This window comes from Mustela nigripes, chromosome 14, assembly GCF_022355385.1.
Source record: "Mustela nigripes isolate SB6536 chromosome 14, MUSNIG.SB6536, whole genome shotgun sequence".
In the NCBI taxonomy this organism is placed as follows: domain Eukaryota; kingdom Metazoa; phylum Chordata; class Mammalia; order Carnivora; family Mustelidae; genus Mustela; species Mustela nigripes.
The window spans coordinates 42465084-42489426 of NC_081570.1; the positions used below are offsets into that span (position 1 = coordinate 42465084).

General features: G+C 53.6%; 1 protein-coding gene across 2 annotated transcripts in view; it reads right to left on the minus strand.

Annotated features, from left to right (window-relative positions):
* Nucleotides 1–712: 712 nt before the first annotated feature.
* The window catches only part of SLC1A7 (solute carrier family 1 member 7), a 43585-nt gene continuing 19954 nt past the window's right edge, over nt 713–24343 (minus strand). Inside the window, exons 3-11 of one of the 2 annotated variants that reach the window (XM_059376624.1) lie at nt 20776–20991; nt 13183–13225; nt 10427–10649; nt 6893–6992; nt 5900–6133; nt 3593–3787; nt 2665–2799; nt 2122–2224; nt 713–1515 (exon numbers count right to left, since the gene is read on the minus strand). In XM_059376624.1, coding sequence (XP_059232607.1) covers nt 1297–1515; nt 2122–2224; nt 2665–2799; nt 3593–3787; nt 5900–6133; nt 6893–6992; nt 10427–10649; nt 13183–13225; nt 20776–20991 — 1468 coding nt within the window. In that variant the 3' untranslated portion in view covers nt 713–1296. Of the gene's footprint in view, nt 1516–2121; nt 2225–2663; nt 2800–3592; nt 3788–5899; nt 6134–6892; nt 6993–10426; nt 10650–13182; nt 13226–20775; nt 20992–24343 lie in introns of those variants that run through there. The other variant, XM_059376626.1, reaches the window with a different exon arrangement.

Here is a 24343-nt window from a genome sequence, read left to right on the forward strand (position 1 = left end):
TTGGGCACGTCTCCTCCTTGAAAGCAAAGCATTCACCAAAGGGAGCCAGACTATTTGAGGAAATTTGTCTCTCTTGTGGGGACTATTCTCTGTGGTCTGTCCACACTATGGCTGTGGAGCCAGCCCCTCCAGGGAAACCATACTCTGCCTCTTGCATATGACAGCTCAGACAGGTCTGGCTTCATTCCAGCCCCCAGGACAGGCTCTCTGGCTTCCCTGGGCAGGCCTGTCTGCTGCCAGGCCAGCTAGACCTGTCTATCCTTTGGCTGCAGGGACAGGTCTGACCATACACTGGCTGCCCAGTCGGGCCAGTCTGCACAGTGACAAGCTGATATTAGCCCAATAAAGAAATGCTGGCCATGGTATGGTCGCTACGCCCACAAGACTTGAAAAACAAAATACCTTTATTTAGTTATCATGAATTTGCAAACACAGAAAGGAGTAGAAAATCTAACACTGCTTCATCAGAGGGCTGACCCCAGGGTCCCAGGGGCAGCTTGACCAAAGCATCCCAGGCCAACCTGCCTCCCTAGTCCTGGCTGGCCCACCTAACCCGTGGGAGGCTGGCCCAGATGATTCTAAGGGTCTCTGCGGCTCTTCTGAAGACATCCCCTCTCCACATCAGCTGAGTTTTGTGAGAGACAGCTGGTGGGATGGGCTGTGGCACGTGGCAGGCAGTGGGACTTGGCCTTGGGTTGGGCCATCCTCGGGGAGAGCTGTGTGTCGAAGACATGTGTTGCGGGGCAGGGATGGGGATGGGCCTGGGCAGGGACACAGCTGGGGCAGAACCAGACTACTCTTGTGTCTTCATAAACTGAAGGCAGTGGCAGAGTTTCTGGAGGTGGGGCAGAGACCCTTCGCCTCTGGCCCTGCAGGCCCCCATCCTCTGGGAAGGAGTGGCCAAGGCTTGAAAGACTTGAGTTACAGTCCTGGCCCTGGCACTATTTGCTCAGAGACCTGGGGCAAGTGTTTTCAGCTCACAGAGCCTTAACCGTGTGATCTGGAAAGTGGGCCCAGATAGCCCCTGCCTGCCGCCCTCCTAGGTCATCACAGTAGACATGTCACAGCCGGGGCTTGGGCCATGCTGCCTCTTCATTCTCCAGGGGAGGCTCCCACTTACAGTGTTGCTCTTCTGAGCCTCCATTGTCTGAAGAGTGGAGCTAATTCTGACCTCTCGAGGGTGGGAAGAGTGTGTGAGCCTGGCTCCCATCAGGTGCTCAGAAAAGTAGGTGTGTTGAGATCCTGCCCTTGGCCCCAAGCCTGGAGGCCTCCCTGGGCCCCCGCAGCCCTGCAGGCTCAGACGTTGGTCTCAAGCTCACTAATCTCAATGGTGCAGTGGTCTGGACAGGTGGTAGCTGACTCCTCGTCCTGTTCCACCTGGACGGGGACATGGTGGGGACAGGTGGGGCCCAGAGTCAGCTCTGAGGCCTCAGCCACGCTCTTCACACAGCCATTCTGCTGGGTTGCCACAATCTCCTGGAGGCTCACAGGCTTGGTCTCACAGGGCAGCAGTTTCTGGGGAGGGGAAACAGGCCTCAGTAGCAGCAGGAAGAAGTGAGGTTAGACGCTAGGGTGGATGGAATGAGCAAACCATGTGATTGGTTTTCCTACAGATGTGCTGTGGGACCTTGAGAGGTCACCCAGGCCCTCTCTGGGCCCCAGTTCCACTCTGTCCTGCTTCCTTTTGAGCCTTCCTTCTGAGGGACCACACATTCCAGCAAGGGAGTCGGTGGCTCCCCTGCCTGACCCCCCATGGAGTGGGCTAGCCTGCTCCACAGAGTTACGGAAGGAGCCCTGAGAACCACGAAGCCCTGTGCCGCCCAAATGAAGCTGGTTGGTGAACAAATACCACCTCCCCACAAGGGTCCAGGCTCCCTGAGGGCAGGGCTCTCTCTTCCTTTGCTCCCCTCGGCTCCTCCTATGATCTACCACCACAGTGAGGGCTCAGCAAGCAGCTGCTAGAGGACTCAGTCACCCCCATACAGAGACCAAGGCCAGAGGGCTGGGCAGAAGGCTGCCCTGAGGCCCTGCCTCCCACCCAGCTATGCCCTCTCAGTGGGGGTGGGGAGGGTAGGAAGGTGGGGTAGTAGGAGGGTGGGTTGGGGGAGGCTCTACTCTCACCTCAGTGCCTGTGTCCTGAGTGAAGTCCTTCCGGCAGATGTGGGCCATGATCCCTGCAGCCAGTGCATCCCCCAGCACGTTAATCATGGTGCGGAAGCGGTCCCTAGTGAGCCAAAGTGGCCAGTGAGCAGAGACTACTTTCTTTTTTTCCCTAGGGGTTGCTGGTGGAGGGCAGTGCTCACCCCGGCAGCACTGGCGGCCAGCAGCCAGGCCAGAGCCCACAGCAAGGTGACTTTTTAGTCCTCTTGAACCTACCAGCCCCCCGGGGGGCTGTGCCTGAGCAGGTTGACCCACGGCTGTCTTCAATGGGCACATCACCGTGCCCATGCTTAGAAGGGCCTGGGCTGGGTCTAATGCTCAGCTCCCACCCTATGGAAGTTCCTTATCCTTTTTGAACAGGGATAGGCACATTTTCAGTTTTGAACACTGGGCCCCACAAGTTATGTAGCCGGGCTGGTGTCCATGAGCAAGGCACCCCCACTAGGCCACACCACGGCCGTTCCCTGGGCTGCCTAAGGGGTGGGGCAGGTGAACCCCACTCACAGAGCCCAGTCGACAGCGATGATGAGGGTGATGTCGTCAGTAGGCAGTCCCACAGAGGTAAGCACGATGACCATGGTGACTAGCCCAGCCTGGGGGATGCCAGCTGCCCCGATGCTGGCCGCGGTGGCCGTGATGCTGTAGGAGGGGCAGGGAGAGGAAGAGGAGGAGCAAGAGAGGCAGGCCTCGCTGCTGGGGCCCTGGCCCCAAGAAGAAAGCCAGAATGCCAGGGCCTCTGGGGACAGCCATATGGGGCAGGGGTTGTTAGGGAAGCCACAGTGGGAAGTTCTCGCGGTGGAGGAGTGGGGCTTGGCCCTGCTCAAGGTCCTCTGGCCCAATGGCCTCCATCCAGGGCCTCAGCAGAACCTCCTGAGGAGTTTGTGGAGAAGCCTGTGCCTGGAGCCACTGCCTCTGTAGGGGTCCAGGAAGCTGACCAGAGAGTCAGGTCAACCAGCACATAGCTCTCTGCCCAGCCTCCCTCTGGGGCCTGGTTCCCAGGGCCAGACTTGTGTCCTCGGGCTGACACGCAAGGCCTTCCCCACGGCCCCTGCCCCTCACCCCAGCACCCCTCCCTCAGTTCCGGCCACACTAGCAGTCCCTCATCCCATCCCTAGCCTCTGCTTGCCCTGTGCCTGCCTGCAGCCCCCTCTCTGCCCTGCATGTCCAGACTGCAGGACCTCTTCTGGGCCTCAGCCTCCCAGCCTGCTCAGAGCTCCCCCTCTGCAGGGCGCTGCTGGAGAAGGAGCCCTGAGTCACTGGCACCAGGTCACGCGTCAGCCACAGCACTGACTTGTTATGTGGCCTGGAACAAATGTCTTCCCTACTCTGCACCTCAGAGACCCCCCTCCAGATCTGGGAGCTCAAGGATCCTGAAGGCCCTTCCAATGCCCTCCTCTCCCCCCACCAGTCCGCACTGGGTATGGGTGTATACCTGATGGTGATGATCTGGCCGAAATCCAGCTCATAGTTGTTGACCTGGGCAATGAAGATGGCAGCCACGGCCTCGTAGAGTGCGGTGCCGTCCATGTTGATGGTGGCGCCCACAGGCAGCACAAAGCGGGCAATGCGCCGGTCAATGTGGTTGTTCTCCAGCAGGCACTTGAAGGTGATGGGCAGTGTGGCTGAGCTGTGGGCAGAGGGCCCAGTGTCTGCCCACCACCCTCCTCTGGGGGCCTCTGGGCTGCCTTCCTGCCGGGGCAGGAATCTTGCCCCCAACCCAGGCAGCCTGCCCATCACTGGGGAGAAGAGGCTGAAGGAGTTTGCAGTGGTCTCAAGTGGCATCCTTGGGGAGTGTGTGATCAGTGGCCCAGCCGGGCCTGCCTAGGCCTAACGCCCAAGAGAAACGGGTTGGGAAAGGAGTTACCACCAGCTGAGCACCTACTACGTGCCAGGCTTGTGCTTTACACACTCCTCCGGTCCTCTCGGCTTCTTGTCAGAGACGGGTTTTGAGACTGTCTCACAAATGAAGAAAGAGAAGTCCAAAGGACACAAGGGGCTGACCCGGAATCACAGTGCTGTGCCACGTTTACATGAAGTGGCCACTTGCTGGATTTCGATTCCAGCCGCCCACTAGCCAAGTGGCTCTGGTAGCTTCCTCAACCTGTGTGTGCCTTAGTCTCCCTGTCCCACACGATACCTAGATCACAGCACTATTAGGGTGGTTCAAGGAGAAAGCGCTTCGAACAGTGTCCGGGACTTTGCAAGCATGCAGGCAGCAGAGGCCCCTGTGACTGCTGTTCTCGTGTTTGCAACTAGAGCTCCTGGTGGCTGTGCTGAGATGAACACTCAGGTTGGTGTGGCCCCAGGGCCCTTCCTCTGCCACAGGCCACTGCCTGGGGGCCCATGTCCACTTCTCAGTGTGCTGGGCCCGAGGCTGTGGCTCCTGCCAAGCAGGAGATGGTCCAGGGCTCCTGACTGCAGCAGGGCTTGGCCTGTGGCCTATGGCCTGGGGGCTGGCAGCCACTTGGGACTTGGTCTTTCCTTTCTGCCTCCTGGCCCTGCCCTGCATGGAGGTTCCTGGATGAGGCTTCTGGGGATCCTCCCTGGGGCTGTGCTCCTCCTCAGTGCTTCCTGAGGTGCTTCAGCTGCCAAGGGAGGGGTCATGTGGCTGTTGAGGAAGGAGCCCTGTGGTAGCCTTCGTTCCCATTTGACAGACTGGGAAGGTGAGGCCCAGAGAAGAGAAGGCAATAAGAGCTAGAAGGAAGAGCTAGACTTTGGTTCCAGAGAGACACAGGCCCCAGCTCAGGTGACTTAGCTAGGACATTTGCTGTGGGGAAAACCACCCCTTCTTCATGGAGTATAGAGCACTTTCTCCCCCACTGTAGACAGCGGTTTTGCATGACTCCCACCCCCTGGGCTCCACTGTGGGCTGGGACCCTGGAGAGTAGGTGCTATCTCATCTAGCCCAGACCAGCCTTCTTGCCCTGTGGCGGGTTATCTCCACTCATTCCCACAGCAACCCTACAAGGCAGGGGTTACCATAAGCCCCAATCTCTGAGTGAGGGAATGGATGCCGAGGGAGCTCAAGTGACTTGCCCACAGCCATACAGCCAGTGGGTGATGGAACCGTGATTCCAATCCCCACTGGCTAGTGACATTGTCCAGGTTGTGACAGGGCATCCCGCCAGGGTGTCCCCCTGGCTGTGGATGGGCCAAGTCCCTAAACAATGCAGGGCCCGACTCCAAAAGGAGCAACAGGAGACAGCAACTGTAGATTCATCCCTCTTCAGCTGCCCCACCCCCAGGTGTGCGGAAGCCACACTCACCTGGACTGAATAGGTCTTAGAGACGCAGGTAGTAGCGGAGGGAAAGGCGTTAAGAGGCAATAAGGGGTTTCTGCCTCTCAGTGGGCAGGTGGGACCTCAAGCAATCCACTTAAAGAATCGGTCTCGGGGCACCTGGGTGGCTCAGTGGCTTGGGCCTCTGCCTTCTACTGAGGTCATGATCTCATAGGATTGAGCCCTGCATCAGGCTCTCTCCTCAGCGGGGAGCCTGCTTCCCCCTCTCTCTGCCTGCTTCTCTGCCTGCTTGTGATCTCTGTCTGTCAAATAAATAAATAAAATCTTAAAAAAAAAAAAAAAAAAAGGAATCGGTCTCATTAGCATAGGTACCTCCAGGTTTGTGGAGTGGGCCGTATGGACACTTGCCATGGTTCCATGGCTATGGGCATTTGATGGCTGGACAGATGAACAGAGTTCAGCCACTGCCATCCCCTACCCTGCCCATCCCTCGGGGCTACCTGGAGGAAGTGGCCAGTGCGATAAGCAGGGCCTGGAGGACGCCGCGGATGAACACAATGGGGTTCTTTCTGGTAATGAAGAAGTAAAGCAGGGGCAGGATGAAGAGGCCATGGACCACCAGCCCACACACCACGGTGATGGCATAGAAGCCCAGCTTCTTTCTGACGGCCGTCGGGTCGTCCATCTCCAGGATCTTGCCAGCGATGAGGAACACGATGCCGAAGGGGAAGTACCTGGGGGCAGGGTGCGGACCGGCAGCCAGCTCAGAGCCAGGCAGGCAGGGGTCCCAGGCAGCCTTGGCACCGCATCGCTTCCTGGCCCAGGGCCCCCTGAGCCTCCTGGGGCTCCCGTGAGGACTGAATGAGACCGTGTACCAACATGCCCAGCAAATAGCGTCATTTGTACCCTGACCCTCAACCAGCCCAGCCCTGCACAACTTCTGGCCTCTGCCTTCCTGTCTAGGCCTTTGAGGAGTGCCCTGCCCTCAGCAGGCCTTCCTTCCAACCTAGCAGTGCCACAGACTTCATGTGTGACCTCCAGCAGGCCTCTGCATTTCCCCATCTGAACGGTTGGACTAGAAGATTCCTAAGTCCTGAGCTCTGAACCAAGAGCGGCAGCTGGTTCTTGCTTCCAGTGTTCCTCTTCTCTAAAAGCTGAGCTGATGAGACTCCATGTGATGGGGAAACTGGGCCAGGAGAGCAGGGCCACGATTTGCTTGGAACTTTCTTCCAATGGGCCTGACTAGGCCAGAAAGGACAAGGCCAGAGCTGGAACGAGGCCTGGTCAGGGCTGCTGGGGGTGGGGGGGTGGGGGGTGGAATCTGACGGAAAATGTGTTAGCTCTGGAGGCCACAGGCCAGGCCTGAGCCTCCTGGGTAGCTTACGTTAGGAAAGCAGAGGAAGGGACTGTGTGCCCCTCTGTGGGCACAAGGTAGGGCTGGAAGGGGGTGGGGTGAAGGCAGAAGAGGGCGCTCCTGCCCCCATGAGGCTTACCACACAGCCACCGCTACAATCTTCATGACAGACTCATTGAGGCACTGGCAAAAGCTGACTAGAGGGGTTCCGTTTTCACCCATACGGCCCAGCATGATGCCTGCAGGGGCAGGAACACACAAACTTATCATGGATTCCACAGATGCAGAGGTGCACCCGCACACACTGGTGGCAGAGTGGGGACAGAGCCACATGTGCATGGAGCCCGCAGGCCTCGGCCAACTTCCCAGCAGCCTTTGACATACCAGTGCTTCCCTCCACCTCTCCCTTCCTTCTCCTCAGTCTCCACCACTGGACCAGGAATCTCCTCTTGTCCTCCTCTCTTCCATAAAAAGGCTCCCTGCCAAACACCTCCCACTGGCTCCCTGAGCCCTCAGACCATCACCAAGTTCCCTGCTGCTCCAGGCCCCAATGCATCTGACCCCTGTCCACACCTCCCACCTCCACCTGGCACTATTTTTCACCTCCTCACTATGCTCTGGCATCATCGGCCTTCCTTGTGTTTCTAGAATACATCAAGCTTCTCATTGACGCAGGGCCTTTGCTGACATAGGACCTGGTGCCTGAAACACTGGCCGCCCAGCTCTGCACACGGCCTGAAGACCCGCCAGGCCCCTCAGCACATTCCCTGTTCTGCTCTGTCTCATCTCTTTCTGATCTATTTATATCACTTATTATAACTTATAACTATTATTTTCCAGTTGTCTGTTGTTCCTTCCTGTCTCCTCCAGCAGAAAGTTAGCTCTGTGAGGGCAACAACAGAATTGCCTTTGCCGGCATATTGTAGGTGCTCAATGATAAGCACCCAATGACTGAAGGAGCAAAGGAAGGAATAATAAAGCCTTTCCTGGAGCCCCTATTATTCCCTTACCTCCAGGAGCACCATCAGGCCGCTCCTGAAACAGTGAGAAGGGACAGCTGTCCCTTCTGGTGACACAAAAAAAGCACTCTGTGGTTACCCTTGGAAAGCTTACTGGCAGTGTGCTTGGAGGGACTCACTCCTAGCTCAGCTGGGGAGAAGCAGGGCTGGGATTTGAACCCTGGCCTATATGACTCCAGAGAGCGGCTGTTTCCCTGCTCGAGAAGCCTTGAGCCCACACTGTCCACAGAAGAGCTATCAGATGGTGATGGGATGACATGCAGGCCCTGCTGCTATGGGTAGGAGAGGCTCAAGTTGGAGGTAACACAGCCTAGCCCTACCTGTCTGGCCTGTCAAAGGCTGGCTGGGCTCAGACCCAGGTCACCTGCCAGCTCTATCCCTCCCTGGCTAAATCAACCTCCACTTAAATTTCCCTGGAGGCACCTAAGGGCTCTGGCTGCCTGGGTGCTAGTGTGCACAGGACCCAGGGTGTGGCAAAAGGCCTCCTGCAATAGTTAAGGTCAATGAGGCCTTAACATCAGCCACATCCCAACACCAGAAAGGAGCTGGGAGAGGAGGTTGTGTGGAGGGGACCAAAGAAAGCCCCATCCGGAGCAGCTGTGCAAGTGTGCGTGCTCACACTCAGATGTGGGCACACACAGACAGATGTGCATACACACCTGGGCACACATGCACAAACACAGACTGACAGGTGGGCAGTTACACACATCCAGTTAACACTTAGTGAACTGAGTTTAAGGGTCCTGGGGTTTCTCTTGCTCTGCCAGCAGACGTCCTGTTTATATGTTCCCACCTCTAAGAGAGGTGGCTGGGGAGGAGGACTGTCCACTGGGGACTGATGACCAGATGTGCTGTGAGCACTTCCAAGCACCACCCTGTCAGACACTCAGGTCCCTGAGGCCCTGGCCTCTCTGTGTGCCTGAACTTTGAGCCAAGACGATAAGAGTTTCCTTATCCCCCATGGCCCATCCATTCATCCAGCCATCCACCCATCTCTCCAACAGATTTTGCCGCGCGTGCCTGCTCCCACCAGTCCGTGTGGTGGGCTGTGGGGATCAATGCAGAACAAGCCAGGCCCATCTGTGCCTGCATGGAGCTCACACCAGCTTCTGGGTGACTTCAACAGAAACAGATAGATAACTGCAGTAGGGCAAACATTTAAGGAGGAACATGGGGCACCTGACCAGTCTAGGGGGTTAGGGACACAATGCTAATGTACACCTTCATCCGCTGCAAAGATGGGAAAGTTGCAGGAGAGAGTTAGGGACAGGAACAGCCAGGTGGCAGGAAGTGGGAAAGTCTTTCGGGAGGCGGCTTCCGGAAACCGGAAACTGGAAACCGGAAACTGAAAGGCAGCATGGCGGGCGGGGGAAATAAAGCGGGAGCGGAGGAGCTGGGGGTGGGCCAGGTCGTTCAGAGCTCTGCGGGGCTCGGGCCCCACTTTCCGAGTGCGCTGGAGAGCCACTGGAGGCTTTTTGCAGGACTTTGCGAGCCAGTGAGGAGGACACACCGGGGCAGGAGGCTCTTGCAGAAACGAGGTGAGAAATGACGGTATTGCAGAACCACAGTGCTCGCAGAGGGCAGAGGGAAATGCGGGCTCTGAGAGGTTTCAGAGGTAGACCTGACAGATCTGGATGTGGGCTAAGGCAGAGGCTGAGGCAGAAAATGGTGCCCGGCTATCCAGTGTGAGCAACCGGGGACCGTGAGAAAACCTTGTGGAGAAGTCAGGGAGGTAGGCGAGGTCTCCCAGGCCCTTATCCCAGAATGAAGAGGGAGGTTGATACCAATTTTAGAGTAAGACTCACAATGACCTCTGACATGGTTTAGAAGGACAAGATGAGGATTGACGAGCTAGATTGTTCTGGATGGCTTGTCCCCAAGAAGGGGAAGGGTTTTGTGTATGTGTGTTTTGGTATTGGTGGCGAGGGCACTGCTGGCAGAGGCAGGCCCATAGGTTTTGTGGGATCTGAAGCTTATACAGTTTGGGGCCCTCTCTAAGAAAAAGAATACCTTTTTTTTTTTTTTTTTTTTTTTTTTTTGGCCTTTGCAAGTTAAGCTTCACTCGCTTCATGGTAATAGCCTATGGTTGGGGGTCCTGGCAGCTCCCAGAGAAGAGTAGCAAAGGGCAGGGTGTGGTCAGGGAGGCCAACTGTGGGCCCTGAGAAAGGACACATACATGTCTGAGGAGGCAGTTGGTCAGTGAGAAGCCCCTGTGGGAGATGGAAGGAAGAAATAAGGGGGCTTTAGAGAGATGGTGATGACAGAGCATTTTAGATTTTTCCTGTTCTTTATTGTAACCTCCCCTCACCCTACCCCAGGATCCCCAGACCTCAGTAAAATGGAACAGGCTGCTGGGAGGGAGTCCAAGGGATGGTCATCTTTAAGCGCAAGCTGACACCCCTGGAAGCTGACTAGCACCCAGGGACGGAGAATTCCAGGTGAGGAACCCTGACTCCAGCAGGGGGGGAGGGTTGGAGACACTCCTCAGTAATGGAATGGGGACTTGAGCCACTCCACTGGATAGGAGAGAAAAGAACCACTTGGAAGATGGGAGATTCCAGGTTATTCAATCAGTGGTTATAGGTGACAAAGGATGGATGCAGAAGGGGACTGGCTCCAGGCCACTGCTGGGGGTGGGGGAGGGCAGCACATACCCATGGTGGCAGAGAAGATGACGATGCCCAGCACATTCATGCCATCGATGGTGTCAGGCTCTGACTTGTAAACAACCTCAGGTGGTGGGGTCAGGTCCAGGGCGAAGTTTTGAACATGAGAACCATTCTCTTCCTGGATCCCATAGATGAGGATCTTCCGAGAAGGGGCTTCCTCGGATGCCATCTTGGGGGATTTGACAACGGGGGTGGTCTTGGTGCGGTACTAGTGGACAACACCCCAACCAGGAAGGAGTCAGGGCCAAATACTGTTCTTAATATCATCATCAACAACAATAATAACGTCTTGGAGGCACCTTTGTATGTGGTCAAGAACTATTTGATTAACAATAACCCTGTGAGGTAGCCAAGAATATTAACAAGATTTTACCAAAAAGAAAATTGAGATTCCTTCAGTCATGGACATACTCCCCAGCCATGTGTCTCCCCAAGCCTTCTTCCATCTTCTTCCTTCTCTGCAACATTGCACCCATCTGGGCTCCCCTCTACCCATGTCCTCTTCTACCCAGATAATTTTCCATTCACTCATCTATCCCTCCCAAGCATCCATTTTCCCTCCATCTAACTGCCAGCCAGCCCTGCCTGCCACCGATGGAAACTTGGACCTTCTCTTTGAAAAGCTCAGGTTGCCCCAAGCCTTCTTAAAGAGAAGAAGATCCATCTGGGAGGAACTGAACCTCCAAGCGTCTTCCTTTCCTCCTCTACCCCAGGGCATTCCTGGCCCTTTCCCCCTCACTCCTTGGGCACTAGGAGCCCAAACAGGGAGTCTTCTATCCTCCTAACACCATGGTGTCAATGAGGTAGGCCTTCTGGGGGGTGGGATGGGGGAACCACTCAGCAAATACATGGGCCCTCAGCTTTCTGTGCTTCAGTGTCTTCATCTCTAAAATGGGGGTCACAGTCATACCTAGCTTGTTAGATTAAATGAGACAACATATGTGAAGTGTTTAGAACAGCGCCTGGCGTGTGGGATCCCTTATGTGGCCATTGCCACTGTTATGCCACCACCACTATCGTCATCATCATTCCAACATTGAACATGCTGTGGTGGATGCCAGGGAAGCAAAGATGAACTGGACATGAATTCTGCACTGAGAGCTTTGGAAAGGGAGTGAGCTACTTTGCCTTTTCACAGCTTCACAAAGAAGGGGATATCTTGAAGGATGGGTAGGACTTTGCCAAAAGAGAAAGGGCATTCCAGGTAGGCATGAGGTCGTGCAACATTCAGTGTTTTTTTCTGACACTTTCAATAATTCACCATCACCACTGGAATAAAATCAGAACTACCTCGTCTAGCATTCAGGGCCGGTTACTCTCTGGCTCATTTCATAGATAAGGCCCAGGAGATTGGGAAAGATACAGTGATTAGCTCAAGGTTTCACAGCTTCTTATTTTGGAGCCTTTTCTCCAACCCTCAGCCTCTTCCTTTGTGTCCTTGCTCCCAATGCAGGGCCCAGCACAGGCAAGGGGGTTGGGAAATGCTTGCTGGATTGTCAACCAACAAGCTGACATTTTATGAGGGTAAAGAATTAGAAAGTATGAGAAGGGCAGACAAAAATTGGCACACAAGGGTATTTACCATCGTTTTTTCCAAAAAGGAAACACTTGGAATACAGCCTTAAAGCCCACCGAAAGGAGGAATGGCCCCACCATGGGCTTTTACATTCCCACAAATACTGTATTTTAAGAAACACTTAATAACCAGGGCAAATGCTCATGCTATAATGAGCGTGGGGAAAAAGCAAGATACACACCATCTGTGCACCATTATCCTGATTTTGTTTTTTCAAAACATATTTAAGCAGAGAGAAAAGACTAGAAGTGTCCCACCTAGTACCGACTGTTGCTTGGTCCTAGAACAAGAAATGATTTTTATTTTCTACTTTGTACTTGGAGTATTTTCCTAATATTTTACACTGAGCATGATTAGTATTCTTGCTCCTGGGAAAAAGGGTTATTTTGCTTTGTTTTATTTTTTAAAGATTTTAATTTATTTATTTCAGAGAGAGAACATTAGCAAGGGGAGAGGAAGAGGGTTAGGACCCTGGGATCAGGACCTGAGCCAAAGGCAGCATCTTAACAGACTCAGCCAGTCAGTTGCCCCCAAAAAGTGTTATTTTAAAAAGAAAGAGAAAACAGGCTTAGATGCCAGATTGGCCTGGTTTTCCTGATCAGCACCGTTATTTACTAGCAGTAAAACCTTGAGCAGTTCCGGGGCACCTGGGTGGCTCAGTGGTTTAAGGCCTCTGCCTTCGGCTCAGGTCATGGTCCCAGGGTCTTGGGATCGAGCCCTGAGTCAGGCTCTCTGCTAGGTGGGGAGCCTGCTCCCCCCCACCCCCCGCCGCCTGCCTCTCTGCCTACTTGTGATCTCTGTCAAATAAATAAATAAAATCCTTAAAAAAAATTAAATAAAACCTTGAGCTTAATCCTTCTGATCCTCCAGCCTCAGTTTCCTCATTGGGGACAGGGGACTGGCGCACGGAGTGCAGGCTTACTGTGAGGACCCAGTGATTCAGGGTGTGTGAGCAGGGGGTGAACCTAGAGCATGGGGGGCTCCCCCAACCCTGTCAGTTCTCTTCCCGAGAAGCTGGAACCATGGGTAGGGGTTGGCCAGGGGAGACTGTAAGGATTTCGGTCTCCGCACCTCCCCTGCTCTCCAGCCCAGGAGTCAGGGAGACTTGCTGGGTAAACCAGGCTGGCCGTGGCTGCCCCGCTCCCTTGCCCTGGTACCCACTCACCTGTTTGAATGTGGCTTCCACCAGGTTGGCTGGGAACATGTTCCTGGGAAGAGAGTCAGTTACTGAAGAATTCCAGAGGCCAGGACAGGAAGGTCCATGGGGTCATCTGAACACCTCCCTTGGCAGGCAAGGCCTTCCATGACCTAGCCCACCTCCCTCTGACCTTTCCTCTTCCTACCACCAATCACGCATAACCCCCATCCTTCCCAATCCCCAGTACTCAAAACTCCAACACCAATTGCATATGGTTCCCTAGAAACACTGCATACTTCTCCAGCAGCCAGGCCTTGGTCTGCACTGTTCCTTCTGCCTACAGTGTCCTTCCTGCTTCTCTGGCTAGCTCCTATTCCAGCCAGTCAGAGGCCCTGCCTTCTCTGATTGCTGGCCAACTCTGTAGGCCTTTCCTTGGGGGTCACCCATACTCCAGAGTGCTGCAGTGTGGCTCTGGCTTACCAGTCTGCACCCTCCCCCAGCCTGGCCTCCCAGAAAAGTCAGTGGTTCCTATCTTATCTGTGGTGCCCAACACAGGACCTACCACATAAATGAGACCATAATTCCTATTAACATTATTTTCATAAAGCTAAAGGAAGAAGGTCTTGTCCTACCAGATATCAATGTACAGTATAAAGATAGAATTTATGGTGTAATATTGACACAGCTGTCAACAGAAAAATTAGGAGAATAGAACCTAGTACATCTAAGTGCCTCATTAAAAAAAAAAAAGTGTATTTATTTGTTTTAGTAATTGCTACACCCAACATGGAGGTATATAGCCATGACCCTGAGATCAAGAGTCCCACGCAATCCCGACTAGCCAGCGAGGTGCCCCTGAGAACTTTGTTTTTTGATAAAAGTCATTTCACAGATCAGTGAGGAAAGGAAGGATTTGTCATAGAGTACTATGTAGGTGAACCAACTATTTAAATTTTTTAAAAAGTTAGATCCCTATTTATGCTTTGCATCAAAATAAATTCCAGATAGGTTAAAAAAAATAAATAATTTAAAAAATGAAGCCATAAAAAGCTAGAAGAAAATATAGGTTAGTATTTTTTCAGATCTCAGAATATGAAAGGACCATCTAAGATTTTTAAAAAAAAGCAATTAAAAAATATCAATAGGTTTTACCAAATAGAAATTAAGAATGTTCTGAGTGCAGCAAGGTATCCTGGGTTGGATTGGGGGGGGGGGCAGAAAAAAAGACAGTGGAAAGACCGGTGAGATCCAAACAGGGTCTGTAATTCAGTTAATAGTGTTATACTAATTTAGTTTCTTAGTTTCCACATCTGTGCCATCGTTATGTATGCTGCTAACATCAGGGAAAGCTGGGTGAAAGGGATGTGGGAACTCTCTCTTCTCTGTTTGCAACTTTTCGGTATACTTAACAATTATGCCAGAATAAAAAGCTAAATTGAGAAGTTCTCTAAAACACATTCAAATACAAATAAAATTATAAAGCAAATGACAAACTAGGGAAACTATGTGACAAAGTATTATCATCCTAAATCTAGAAAGAGCTTTTATAAATCTTGTCTTTGTCTCCTTGTTCACTGTCTCTTCTCTCCAGAACACCAGCTTCCTGGAAGGCTGAGAGCTCGGTTTTGTTCCCTGCTGGGTCCCAGCGACTGGAAGACTTGCTGGCACGTAACAGGCCCTCGGCATATATTTGTTACATAAATAATGGGACCACAGGAACACTAGGACCACAAGAGAAAAATGATGGGAAGTGATGGCCAGGCAATTCACCTCACAAAAGACCGTAAGTAGCCCAAAAATGCTTTTCTAAAATGTTCACCTTCATCGATAAATTAGACATTTTCACCTCTCAAACTGGTAAAGGATTTTTCGATGACAATACTCAATACTGAGCAGGTTTGGCGACATGTCCAGCCCCCCAGCCCCGGCTTCTGTAAGGAAATTTGCAAGTCCCCTTGCATCTTTGTCTTTATAATCCACTTCCAGGAATCTTTCCTAAATCAGAGGTGTTCACAAAGATTTTTGTTCGTGTGCTTGCATTTTCTCAAACAGGCCATGTGGACCTGCTCGTGGCAAATCTCTTGGCTTTCAAGGCTCTGCTCATCCATGCCTGGAATTATATACGAGAGTATGGTTGTGCATGTCTTCTTAACCTTACACCCCAGCAGTCGCTGTTGGAAAGCAGAAACTATATTTTTTTTCTTCACTGTTGCTAAAATATAGGTTCAATGTGAGCATATGGCAGGAGGAAGGGAGCTTAGAAAGAGCTAGCAAGACAGAAAGAGTGGGTCCTGGCTTTTCCCACTAATTTTAGCTTTGTCACGAGAGAGAAGCAGCAGGCTTCCGAGGAGACTGGGGATTCCAGGGACTGGGATCTCAGAAGCTCAAATAACACCCCCCCTCCACCCGTGCCTGCAGTTTTAAGCAGATTCCTGCCACCAGAATAGTATCTGCCTACAAGGGCTTTTGACATTAATCAGACCCAAAGCCCCAAAGCCAGGGTTAGCGTTGGGGGCTCACCAGACACACAGCTGCCAGAATGTACTGATCCACTGGGCTTGGGCCCTCGTGACCAGAGGAAAGGATGCTCAGGCTGTTCCCATGGCTCAGAGTTTGAAAATCTCTCTTGGGCACAACCCCTGAGATACAAAGGACTTACAAGGTGGTTTACTAATGAAACTTCGCAGGAAGGCGGCTTTAGCCTGAGCAAAGACTTGGAGCGTTCAAGTTGTCAGAGACCAAATGGAGCTTATACCTAAAATGTACATTTCTTTACAATCCCCTTGAAAGTTAGATTTATTTATTTATTTTAAAAGATTTTATTAATTTGTTTGTCAGAGAGAGCGTGCACTGGTAGGCAGAGGCAGAGGGAGAAGCAGGCTCCCTGCCAAGCAGAGCCTGATGTCAGACTCCATCCCAGGATCCTGGGATCATGACCTAAACGGAAGGCAGCCGTTTAACTCGCTGAGCCACCTAGGTGTCCTGAAAATTAGAATAATTTAAAACGTGTGTTGTAGCCAGTACAACTGGTTGCCTACACAGTCTCCATTCTCTCTTTCCTTACCAATAGGAGACCCAGCATGTTATGGGACCAGTGGGGCTCTGCCGTCAAACCCTATTTCCCAGCCTCTCTTGCCAAAGGGGTGGCACAGGAGATGAAGTGGGAGTCATGGGTGGTGCTTTCAGAAAACTCTTGAAAAGGTGCCTGCTCAGCCAGGACCCTTTGATCCTTTTCTTCAACTGTCTTCTTTCTGCTTGGAACATGGGTGTAATAGCTAGAGCTTCTGCAACCTTCTTGGAACATGAGACACACTGATGATAAAAGCCAAGTGGTAAACATGGTGGGGGAGCAGGGGATCCTCCTGCCCACAAACTGCCCATCTCTGGACTGCTGATTTGGGAGACAATGAAAGCCTTTACCACAGTTCAGCCTCTGCTGTTCTGGCTTTCTCTTAACTAGCTGCCAATAGCAATCCCTAACTAATACACATGGCTCATACTCACAATTGATGAACTCATATCCTTTAGGCTTTAATGAAGAATTATACTTTTGATTATTAAACAGGAAAATGTACAACATTTTCTTTTGATGATGAGTGCCCATGGGAAGTCTTCTTATTTGCCCCATGAGGCCTGTGCTCCCCATGGCATCAATGTGGACGGAACGTGCTTGGGAGACATTAGCAGCCATGCCCATCAAGTACACACACCCTCTGGCTTGGGCCTTCCCACATGCACTTGGGGCAGAGCCACAGCCTGCCAGCCCCTCTCCTTACCTACTCAAAGTCCCAAGACTGTGATGTTCCAAACTTGCCCCTAATCCATATGTCCCCAACCCCCAAGCATGGCCCCTGAGGGCTGTATGCCATCCCTTAACAGGGTAACTGGGAGCTGTAAGTAGAGCCAAGTGATTACTTTATCTCTCTGGTGTTTTAATAGGATTGGAAAGAAAGAAGGGGGCCCGCTCTGATTAGCAGCCTCTCATGTGGGTGGTTTTCTGTGAGGCTGCACTGTGAGCAGACGTCAGTTTCCTGGAGCCTTGGGAAATGAATTCATGTCTCAGGGAGTAGTCTGGGGACATGGCCTGTTGTGTTCCTTTGGAATCTTCTTTGAGAGAGGGCTGCATATCTTCCTGGCCCTGAGGTACGCCGCTGGCCTTACTCCACTGCTCAGTGAGCCCCTGCATCTCTCTGACTTATCACGGGTTACAGCTGCCTGCACTTCCCCATTCCCTGCTTTGGCCGTCCCTGTTCTCCCTCAGTTACTGACACTCACTGTCCACCTGCTCTGGGCCACAGTGAGTGTGAGGGGGCCCCTGGGACCTTGGGTCCTGGTGTTCTCGTTTTCCGCACAGCCTCTTGGAAGGTCAGAGCATCTAGGAAGAGTTCCCGTGAGTGTCTGTCCTAAGACAGAGGACAGCCTGGTTTAGGACTTGAGTTCGCCCCCTCTCTGGACAGTGTCTTTGTCCAGAGCAGATGCCTTATAAGGGGGAGAAAGTGAATGGACCAGAGGTGACTGCACCCCAAATAGGGCATCCTCCTGCCTCGAGTCATATCCTGACCACTTTGCTCTACCCCAGTCCATCCTTCCCTATTCACCAGCTTCCAGTTTCTAACAGAACAGCCAACCCCTTAGCCTGGGTTCAAGATCCTCAAGGTTGGGTTCTGTGCTGTCCTCCCAACCTCATCTCCCAGAACCCACCTCCAGAAGTTTCTGCTCACTGGTGTGTAGGCCTTTGTGTTTCAGAACCACAGAGCTAGAAGGGATCTTGAAAACCACTGGGGAAACCAAGGCCTGGAAGGGCCACATTGAGCCTTACTGACAGAGTTGTGACAAGACTTCCTATCCCCAAGGTTCTGGTTCCCCGTCCCAGGAACCATGTGACCTCTCTCTGCAGCCCCACTCTCTGAGAAACAGCGATCGTGATGTCTAACCACTCAGCTCTGCAAAACAACTTGCCTTGGGGTTGAGAGCAACTGGGGAAAAGTCTAAAACCAGAAGGATCAATTTTCACCACGTGAAAAGCAACCAGGAGCAGGAGCCACTCCTGGAACATTTGACTCTAACACGTGTGTCTGATCCAGAGCCCTCAGCCCCCCGCAGGGGAGGCCATGGTGACGAGGGCGGGGACTCCCGAGCACCAGCTCCTTCCACCACGAAGAAAGGCTGTTTCAAATCATTGAATCCAAGAAAGGATGAATCATAGCCACCAACTCTTAGAAATAATGGATCTCAGAAAGGAAGCTTCTCAAAATTCCTCTTCCCTCAGCCTCTAGGATACCTGCTGTCCCGGTGCCCCTCCTGGCCCTCTGCTGCTCCTGTCAGCTCTACACAAACCTCCACCATGGCCCTGGGGCTGAGGCTCAGCGTGGGCCTCGGAGCCACACAATCTGGATCTTCTCCCTGAGCAGGTGAGTCTCCTGTCCCGGCTCTGACCCCAGCCCCATCGGTGACCCTATATCGCACACCTGCCTTCAGCAAACACTGAGCACCTCCTCTGAGCTGTTCTCGGCTCCAGGATGCAGCAGGGAACAGATTTGCAAAGATCTGGCCCTCATGAAACGTATGTTACTCCAGTGGGGGAGACACAAGAAGAAATAAAAAACACACACAGACAAGATAATAACAGGTAGTAACGAGGACTGTGAGGAGAGAGGGTGACGGAGGTTAGGTGGTCCCTCTGAAGAGGTGACACAGAGCAGGGGTGGAGTGAGGGGAGGAGCCATGCACCCCGGCAAGAAGGTCCATCCAGGCAGAGGCTGTGATGAAGATGGGATCACATGGGCATTTGGGGAATGGCAGGAGGCCAGCGGGGCTGGAGGGAGGGGAGAGACAGTTGGAGCAGAGGTCACAGGTTGGGGGGGTATGGTAGAGGCATCATGAAGGAAGGGCCTGTAGGCCATAGTGAGCACTGCGCGGTGTGCTGACGTGAGGAGTCCTGAACATGATCCCTTTGGCCGCTGTGCTGAGACCAGACCCGAATGAAGCAGAAAGCTGGGTGCTGCGGTTGGACCCTCTAGTGAGAGGTGAGAGTGGTTGGGGAGAGGGTGAGCCTGGCACAGGGGGACAGAAGGGACGAGGTCTGGGGTAGTATTTAGAAGGTAGAGCTGACAGAATTTGCCAACAAACTGGATGCAGGATGTGAGAGAATGAGAGAAGGTAGCCCAAGCTGGGCAGCCTCCTCCTCTGTCTCCAGCTCAGACTCTCCCAAAGACTCAGATGCACCAGGCAGCCAGCCAGCCACCAGTGGACACCTTCCCCAGCATGTCCCCACCTGCTCCAGCGTTGTCATGTGACTTGGTGATCTCACAGCTGGGTGTTCACGCCATCGGGATCAGCACTGCTGCCTCCTCCAACTCTCCTCCAACCTTCTGTCCTGCCTGGCTCCGGCTGGTTTTAGCTTCTGACAGCCTTCAGTCTACCCTTTCCCTGTGCCCAGGGCTGGCACCGTGTCCCTCTCCCTGCCTGTCCTCCTCCCCTCCCCCTGCCCCCCTTTCACCCCCACTCTGCTGTGGAGTGAGCCTTTTGAATGGGATCATGCCGCTTCTGTTTCAAGCCAATTTCCTATGGCCTCAGTTTTCAGCCAATGAGTCACATTGTCCTTCATGATAGGACCCCTTCGCTTCCCCAGCAGTGACTGTCTACTCCCCTTTGCCCCAGTGCTCCAGTCACTCTGAGTGGGTGAGGATTTCTTCCCATGCTTTCCTCAGGACCTTTGCATACCTTTGCCTCCACGAAGAATGGGCTCCTGCCTCCCTGGCCCGTGCCACTCATCCCTCCCTCTGCCTCCCCTGAGCCTGCTCTTTGCACTTTCCCACAGACCCTGCCTCCCTCATTGAGACTCCCAACCCAGACAGTTGTTGCTCTCTATTCATGAACCTTTCTCTCCTCTGGGACTACGGCCAGGCTTAGTGCCTGGCACAGGGCAGGCATTGGCAAGAGTGAATGAGTGATGGAGAGGAGAGGCATGGCCAGCATGGAGTCTTGGAAAAAGGGGTTCAGACTTGGAGGCATTGCTGGGTCTACAGAACTTTCCTGGAAGGAGGGCTCAGGTCCTGGACGCTGGTTAGCCATGTCCATGGGGCTGAGGCAGGGGCACCACCAGGCAAAAATCACTCCCTTGGAATCAGACCCAGGATGAATCCTGGCTCCATGACTTGCCTGCTGGATGACCCTGGAAGAGTCACATCATCTCTTTGAGCATCACTCCCTCTTCTGCAAGAGGGGGACCAGCAAGGAAAAGATGGTGGGGTAGCGATGTATGGCCTTCCCCAGTGGAGGCTGGGTGCACACGGGCAAGCAGTCAGTCAGGGAACACCTGTTGATGCCGGCCCAGGGCCAGGCTGCATGCTGGGGTGTGGCTCCCAGGGGGCCGACCCCTGTCCTGCCCTTGAGGTGCTCCCAGTCTGATGGAGGCAGGCAGTGCAGTGTGAATCCAGTGGACAGCATGGGGGCTGAGGGGACAGAGACACTGTGGCCACAAGAAATCAAGAGCAGACCCCAAGCACCCCCTCCCTGTGACCTATGGGGCCTCCGGCAGACACGCAGGGCCAGGCCTCTGGAGTTGTGGCCCCAGCCCAGGCCTGGCGTTCCCGAGTAGGGCGTCCGTGTGAGCCTTACCGGATGAGGTCCAGCAGTGCGTCAGCAGAGCTCATGATGGCCTTCCCACTCTGCTCTGTCATCTCCTTCTGGGCTGCGCCACCCGGGTGAATGATGGAGACCATGATGATGCCCACAATGACAGCCACGAAGGTGGTCCACAGGTAGTACGCCACAGTGAGGACGCCCAGGCGGCTGGAGGTCTTGGGATCCAGGGATGCAAGGCCAGACATCAAGCTGGGAGAGCGACATGGGTTAGGGTCTGGGGGTGGGGGGCATGGGCACTCAGGTGGAGTGCCCCCCCTGGCTCTGCCCAGCACCCTCACAGAGCTGGAGTGACCGTGTGGGCCTGCCCCCCCCCCCGGCAGCAATTCAGTCCTATGGCCCCTCCAGCCTGGTTTCCTGCTCTGTCCTCTGGGCCATGTCCAGGGACAACAGCCATACCCATGCACACCTCCAGGCCTTTGCCACTGCTGTTTCCTTCTGCGTCATTCCCAGGTGCCTCCACTCTGCCTGAGTGCTACTCACTAGGTAAGACCAAGCGCAGTGTCACCTCTCTGGTGACATTGTGGACTGCCTGCCTGTCCCTGGGGTTAGGACCCCATTCTGGGGCTTCTGCAGCCCCTGGCCTCTGTCAGGACCCTGTCTATCACTGTCTACCTGTCTCTCTCATGAGACTGAGGACAGGAGAGGGGCAGGTGTGACTTTTCTTGTGTGTCCCCAGTGCGTGTGCAGCATGAGCTCTCAGGGCCACCACTGCACAGGGGGTTACTGCAGGCTTACTGAATGAACTAGTGATGGCAGCGAGTTAGAGCCCTGGGCTGGGTTCCGTCCTGATTCTGCCTGGGGGATATCTTTGGGCATCAGGATCCCATCTCTGAAACAGGGCCCTGGGTTTCTTGGCGAGGCGCCACCCTGTGGCCATCTTGGGCTACCGCCTGGGTCCAGATTGGGTCCCCTTGCCACTGTCTTGGGAGCTTGTGTTGAGAGGGCTTATGGGTCTCCCCCACTCCCAGCTCCTCCCCACCCCTGCCTGCCTTGCCCTGAGCTCTGGGCCTTCAGCGAGGGTCAGCCCCGGAGCTGGAGCTGCCGTCCTCCCGGCTGTTGGCAGGGTGGGGTTGAGAGATTAGTTAAGGAGTTGCCTGTGCTTTGCTTTGCTGCCAAAAGGATTTTCCCCCAAAGCCCTTTCATTCTTCCAGATAAAGGAAGTATTTGTCTGCTTTTAATCATGTAAACAAGAGTGGATAATCCCTCCCCATCCTGCTCCTCTCGTCATTAGACTACAGGCGGGCAGCACCCCCCATCCAGCCCAGAGCCTAGCAAGCTTCTACCCCACCTTGGGCTGTAGCTGCTGCCTGAGTGCCGTGCTCTTCCTCGCTCTGTCAAGACACAGTTGAAGGATCCCCTCCAGGAAGCCTTCCCTGACCACTGGCTGGGGACAAGACTCCTTCTTTGAGCTTCCACAGGCCCAGGGCAGTCCTCTGCCCACCGCACTGAGTTGCCTGCTGTTTGAGACCTGGCTGGAGTCTGTTCAATCCTGGGTCTGCAGAGCTGGGCATGGGGCCCAGTCATGTGCAGCTTGGTAGCCATTTGCTGAACGAAGGAGTGAGTGAGTGAATGAATGAATGAATGGATATTTATAATCTCCTTTCATCCCTTGTCTGCCAGTATGCCATATGTTAGTGATGGGCTTAGGGTGGGTCTCAGGCATAAATCCTGAAGGGCTCATAATGGGATTGTGTAGGCAAGGGAAATGGGGGGCTGCCCTGTGATTATGATCCACCAGAGAGATTATCCCCAGCTTCGGGCCAGCACATCAGCCCCAGGCCAAACAACCCCCTGACTGCAACAAATCCCCCACAGCCAAGTCCAACTGCTCACAGGGAAGTGGGGTTCCTGAGAGGATGACCTGCCTGAGGTCGCGTGGAACACTAGCGGCCAGCTGAATCAGAACGCAGGCCCCTAACTCCAGTCCTCTTTCCTTGATGTATTTATTCATGTCTTTAATGCATGCTCACTCCATGCCATGCCCTGAGTCCACAGAAGGAAATCAGAAAACCTGGACCCAAGAAAACAGGAGCCAGGGTGGCTGCATTGGTACCATAGGCGAGAGGACAAGGATGTGCTATCTTTATTAGAGGAGGAAGGGATCACTTCTAGCTAGGAGAGTCAGGAAGGATGTCCTGGAGGAGGGGGCATTTTAGTGGTTCTTGGGAGGATGAGGAGGATTTGGAGATGGGGCAGATATCCCAGGCAGTGAGACAGCAGCAGCCAACAGGGAGGCTGGCAAGTGTGGGCACAGTGTGGTCAGAGCTCAGGTCAAATCAGAAACAGGGTTATGGGGGATATAGACCGTGCTCAGGAGGGGGGTGTGGCCTTGAGTGCCAGGCCAAGGGGGACAGAGGGAAAGGTGGGGTCCAGTATGATTCATCCAGGAGAATTTGCTGGCTGTCTGAAAAGGGAGAACTTACATCTGAGAACATCTACGTGTACTGGGAGAGACCCTAAAGTGGTATTTATGAGAGCAAACACCTAAGAAGGCCAATGCAGAATTAGATCGGGACTCGGGCCCTAGGTGGCTCAATGGGTTGGACTTCTGCCTTCGGCTCGGATCATGGTCTTGGGGTCCTGGAATTGAGCCCCGCATCGGGCTCTCTGTTCAGCAGGGAGCCTGCTTCCCCCTCTCTCTCTGCCTGCCTCTGCCTACTTGTGATCTCTGTCTGTCAAGTAAAAATTAAAAGAAAAAAAAGAATTAGATCCGGACTCAGGCCCCTAATTTATCAATGCAGAATTAGATTAAAAGTTACAGCATATGGGTGCCTGGGTGGCTCAGTGGGTTAAAGCTTCTGCCTTCAGCTCAGGTCATGATCTCAAGGTCCTGGGATGGAGCCCCAAATCAGGCTCTCTGCTCAGCAGGGAGCCTGCTTCCTCTCTCCCTGCTTCCTCCTCTCTCTCTGCCTGCCTCTCAGCCTACTTGTGATCTCTGCCTGTCAAATAAATAAATAAAATATTAAAAAAAAAATAAGTTACAGCATACCCACGCAGTGGCGTTCTAAGCAGCCGTTAGGAGCGACGGTGTCATTGGAAAGATGTTCTTATTGAAGGTTAGATGGAAAAAAGTAAGGTGTGAGCTAGTCTGTAGCCCTGTGGGGAGGCCCAGAGCCTCCTCTGACAGAGGCCCCTCTCCAGGATTGGGATCCAGATGCCCTGCACAGACATGCTTGGGGGATTGTGCACGAGAGGCGTGTCCATGACCATCAGATCACAGAAAGGGGCAAAGGGCTCCTCAGAAGGCCACTCTGAAGAAGACGAGGTCTGACACAAAGGTGGTTCCAACTCAGGGACCCACCAGGATGCGGGAAGGGAGGGAGTATAGATTCTACATACAGCAAGAGAGGCCCCAACCCAGGGGCTCTGGAAAGGAGAGGGCTGATGGATAACATGGGAAGAATTCCACCCTCTGGCCTCCAAGGAGTTCCCCTCTGAAACCTCCAAACTGGAAGGGTTTTCCTGCTGACTGGAGAGGGGAGGCAGGAGCTCGCGGGGAGGGAGCTGCTGGTGAAAGCTGACGGAGCCTCCAGGTTGGTGA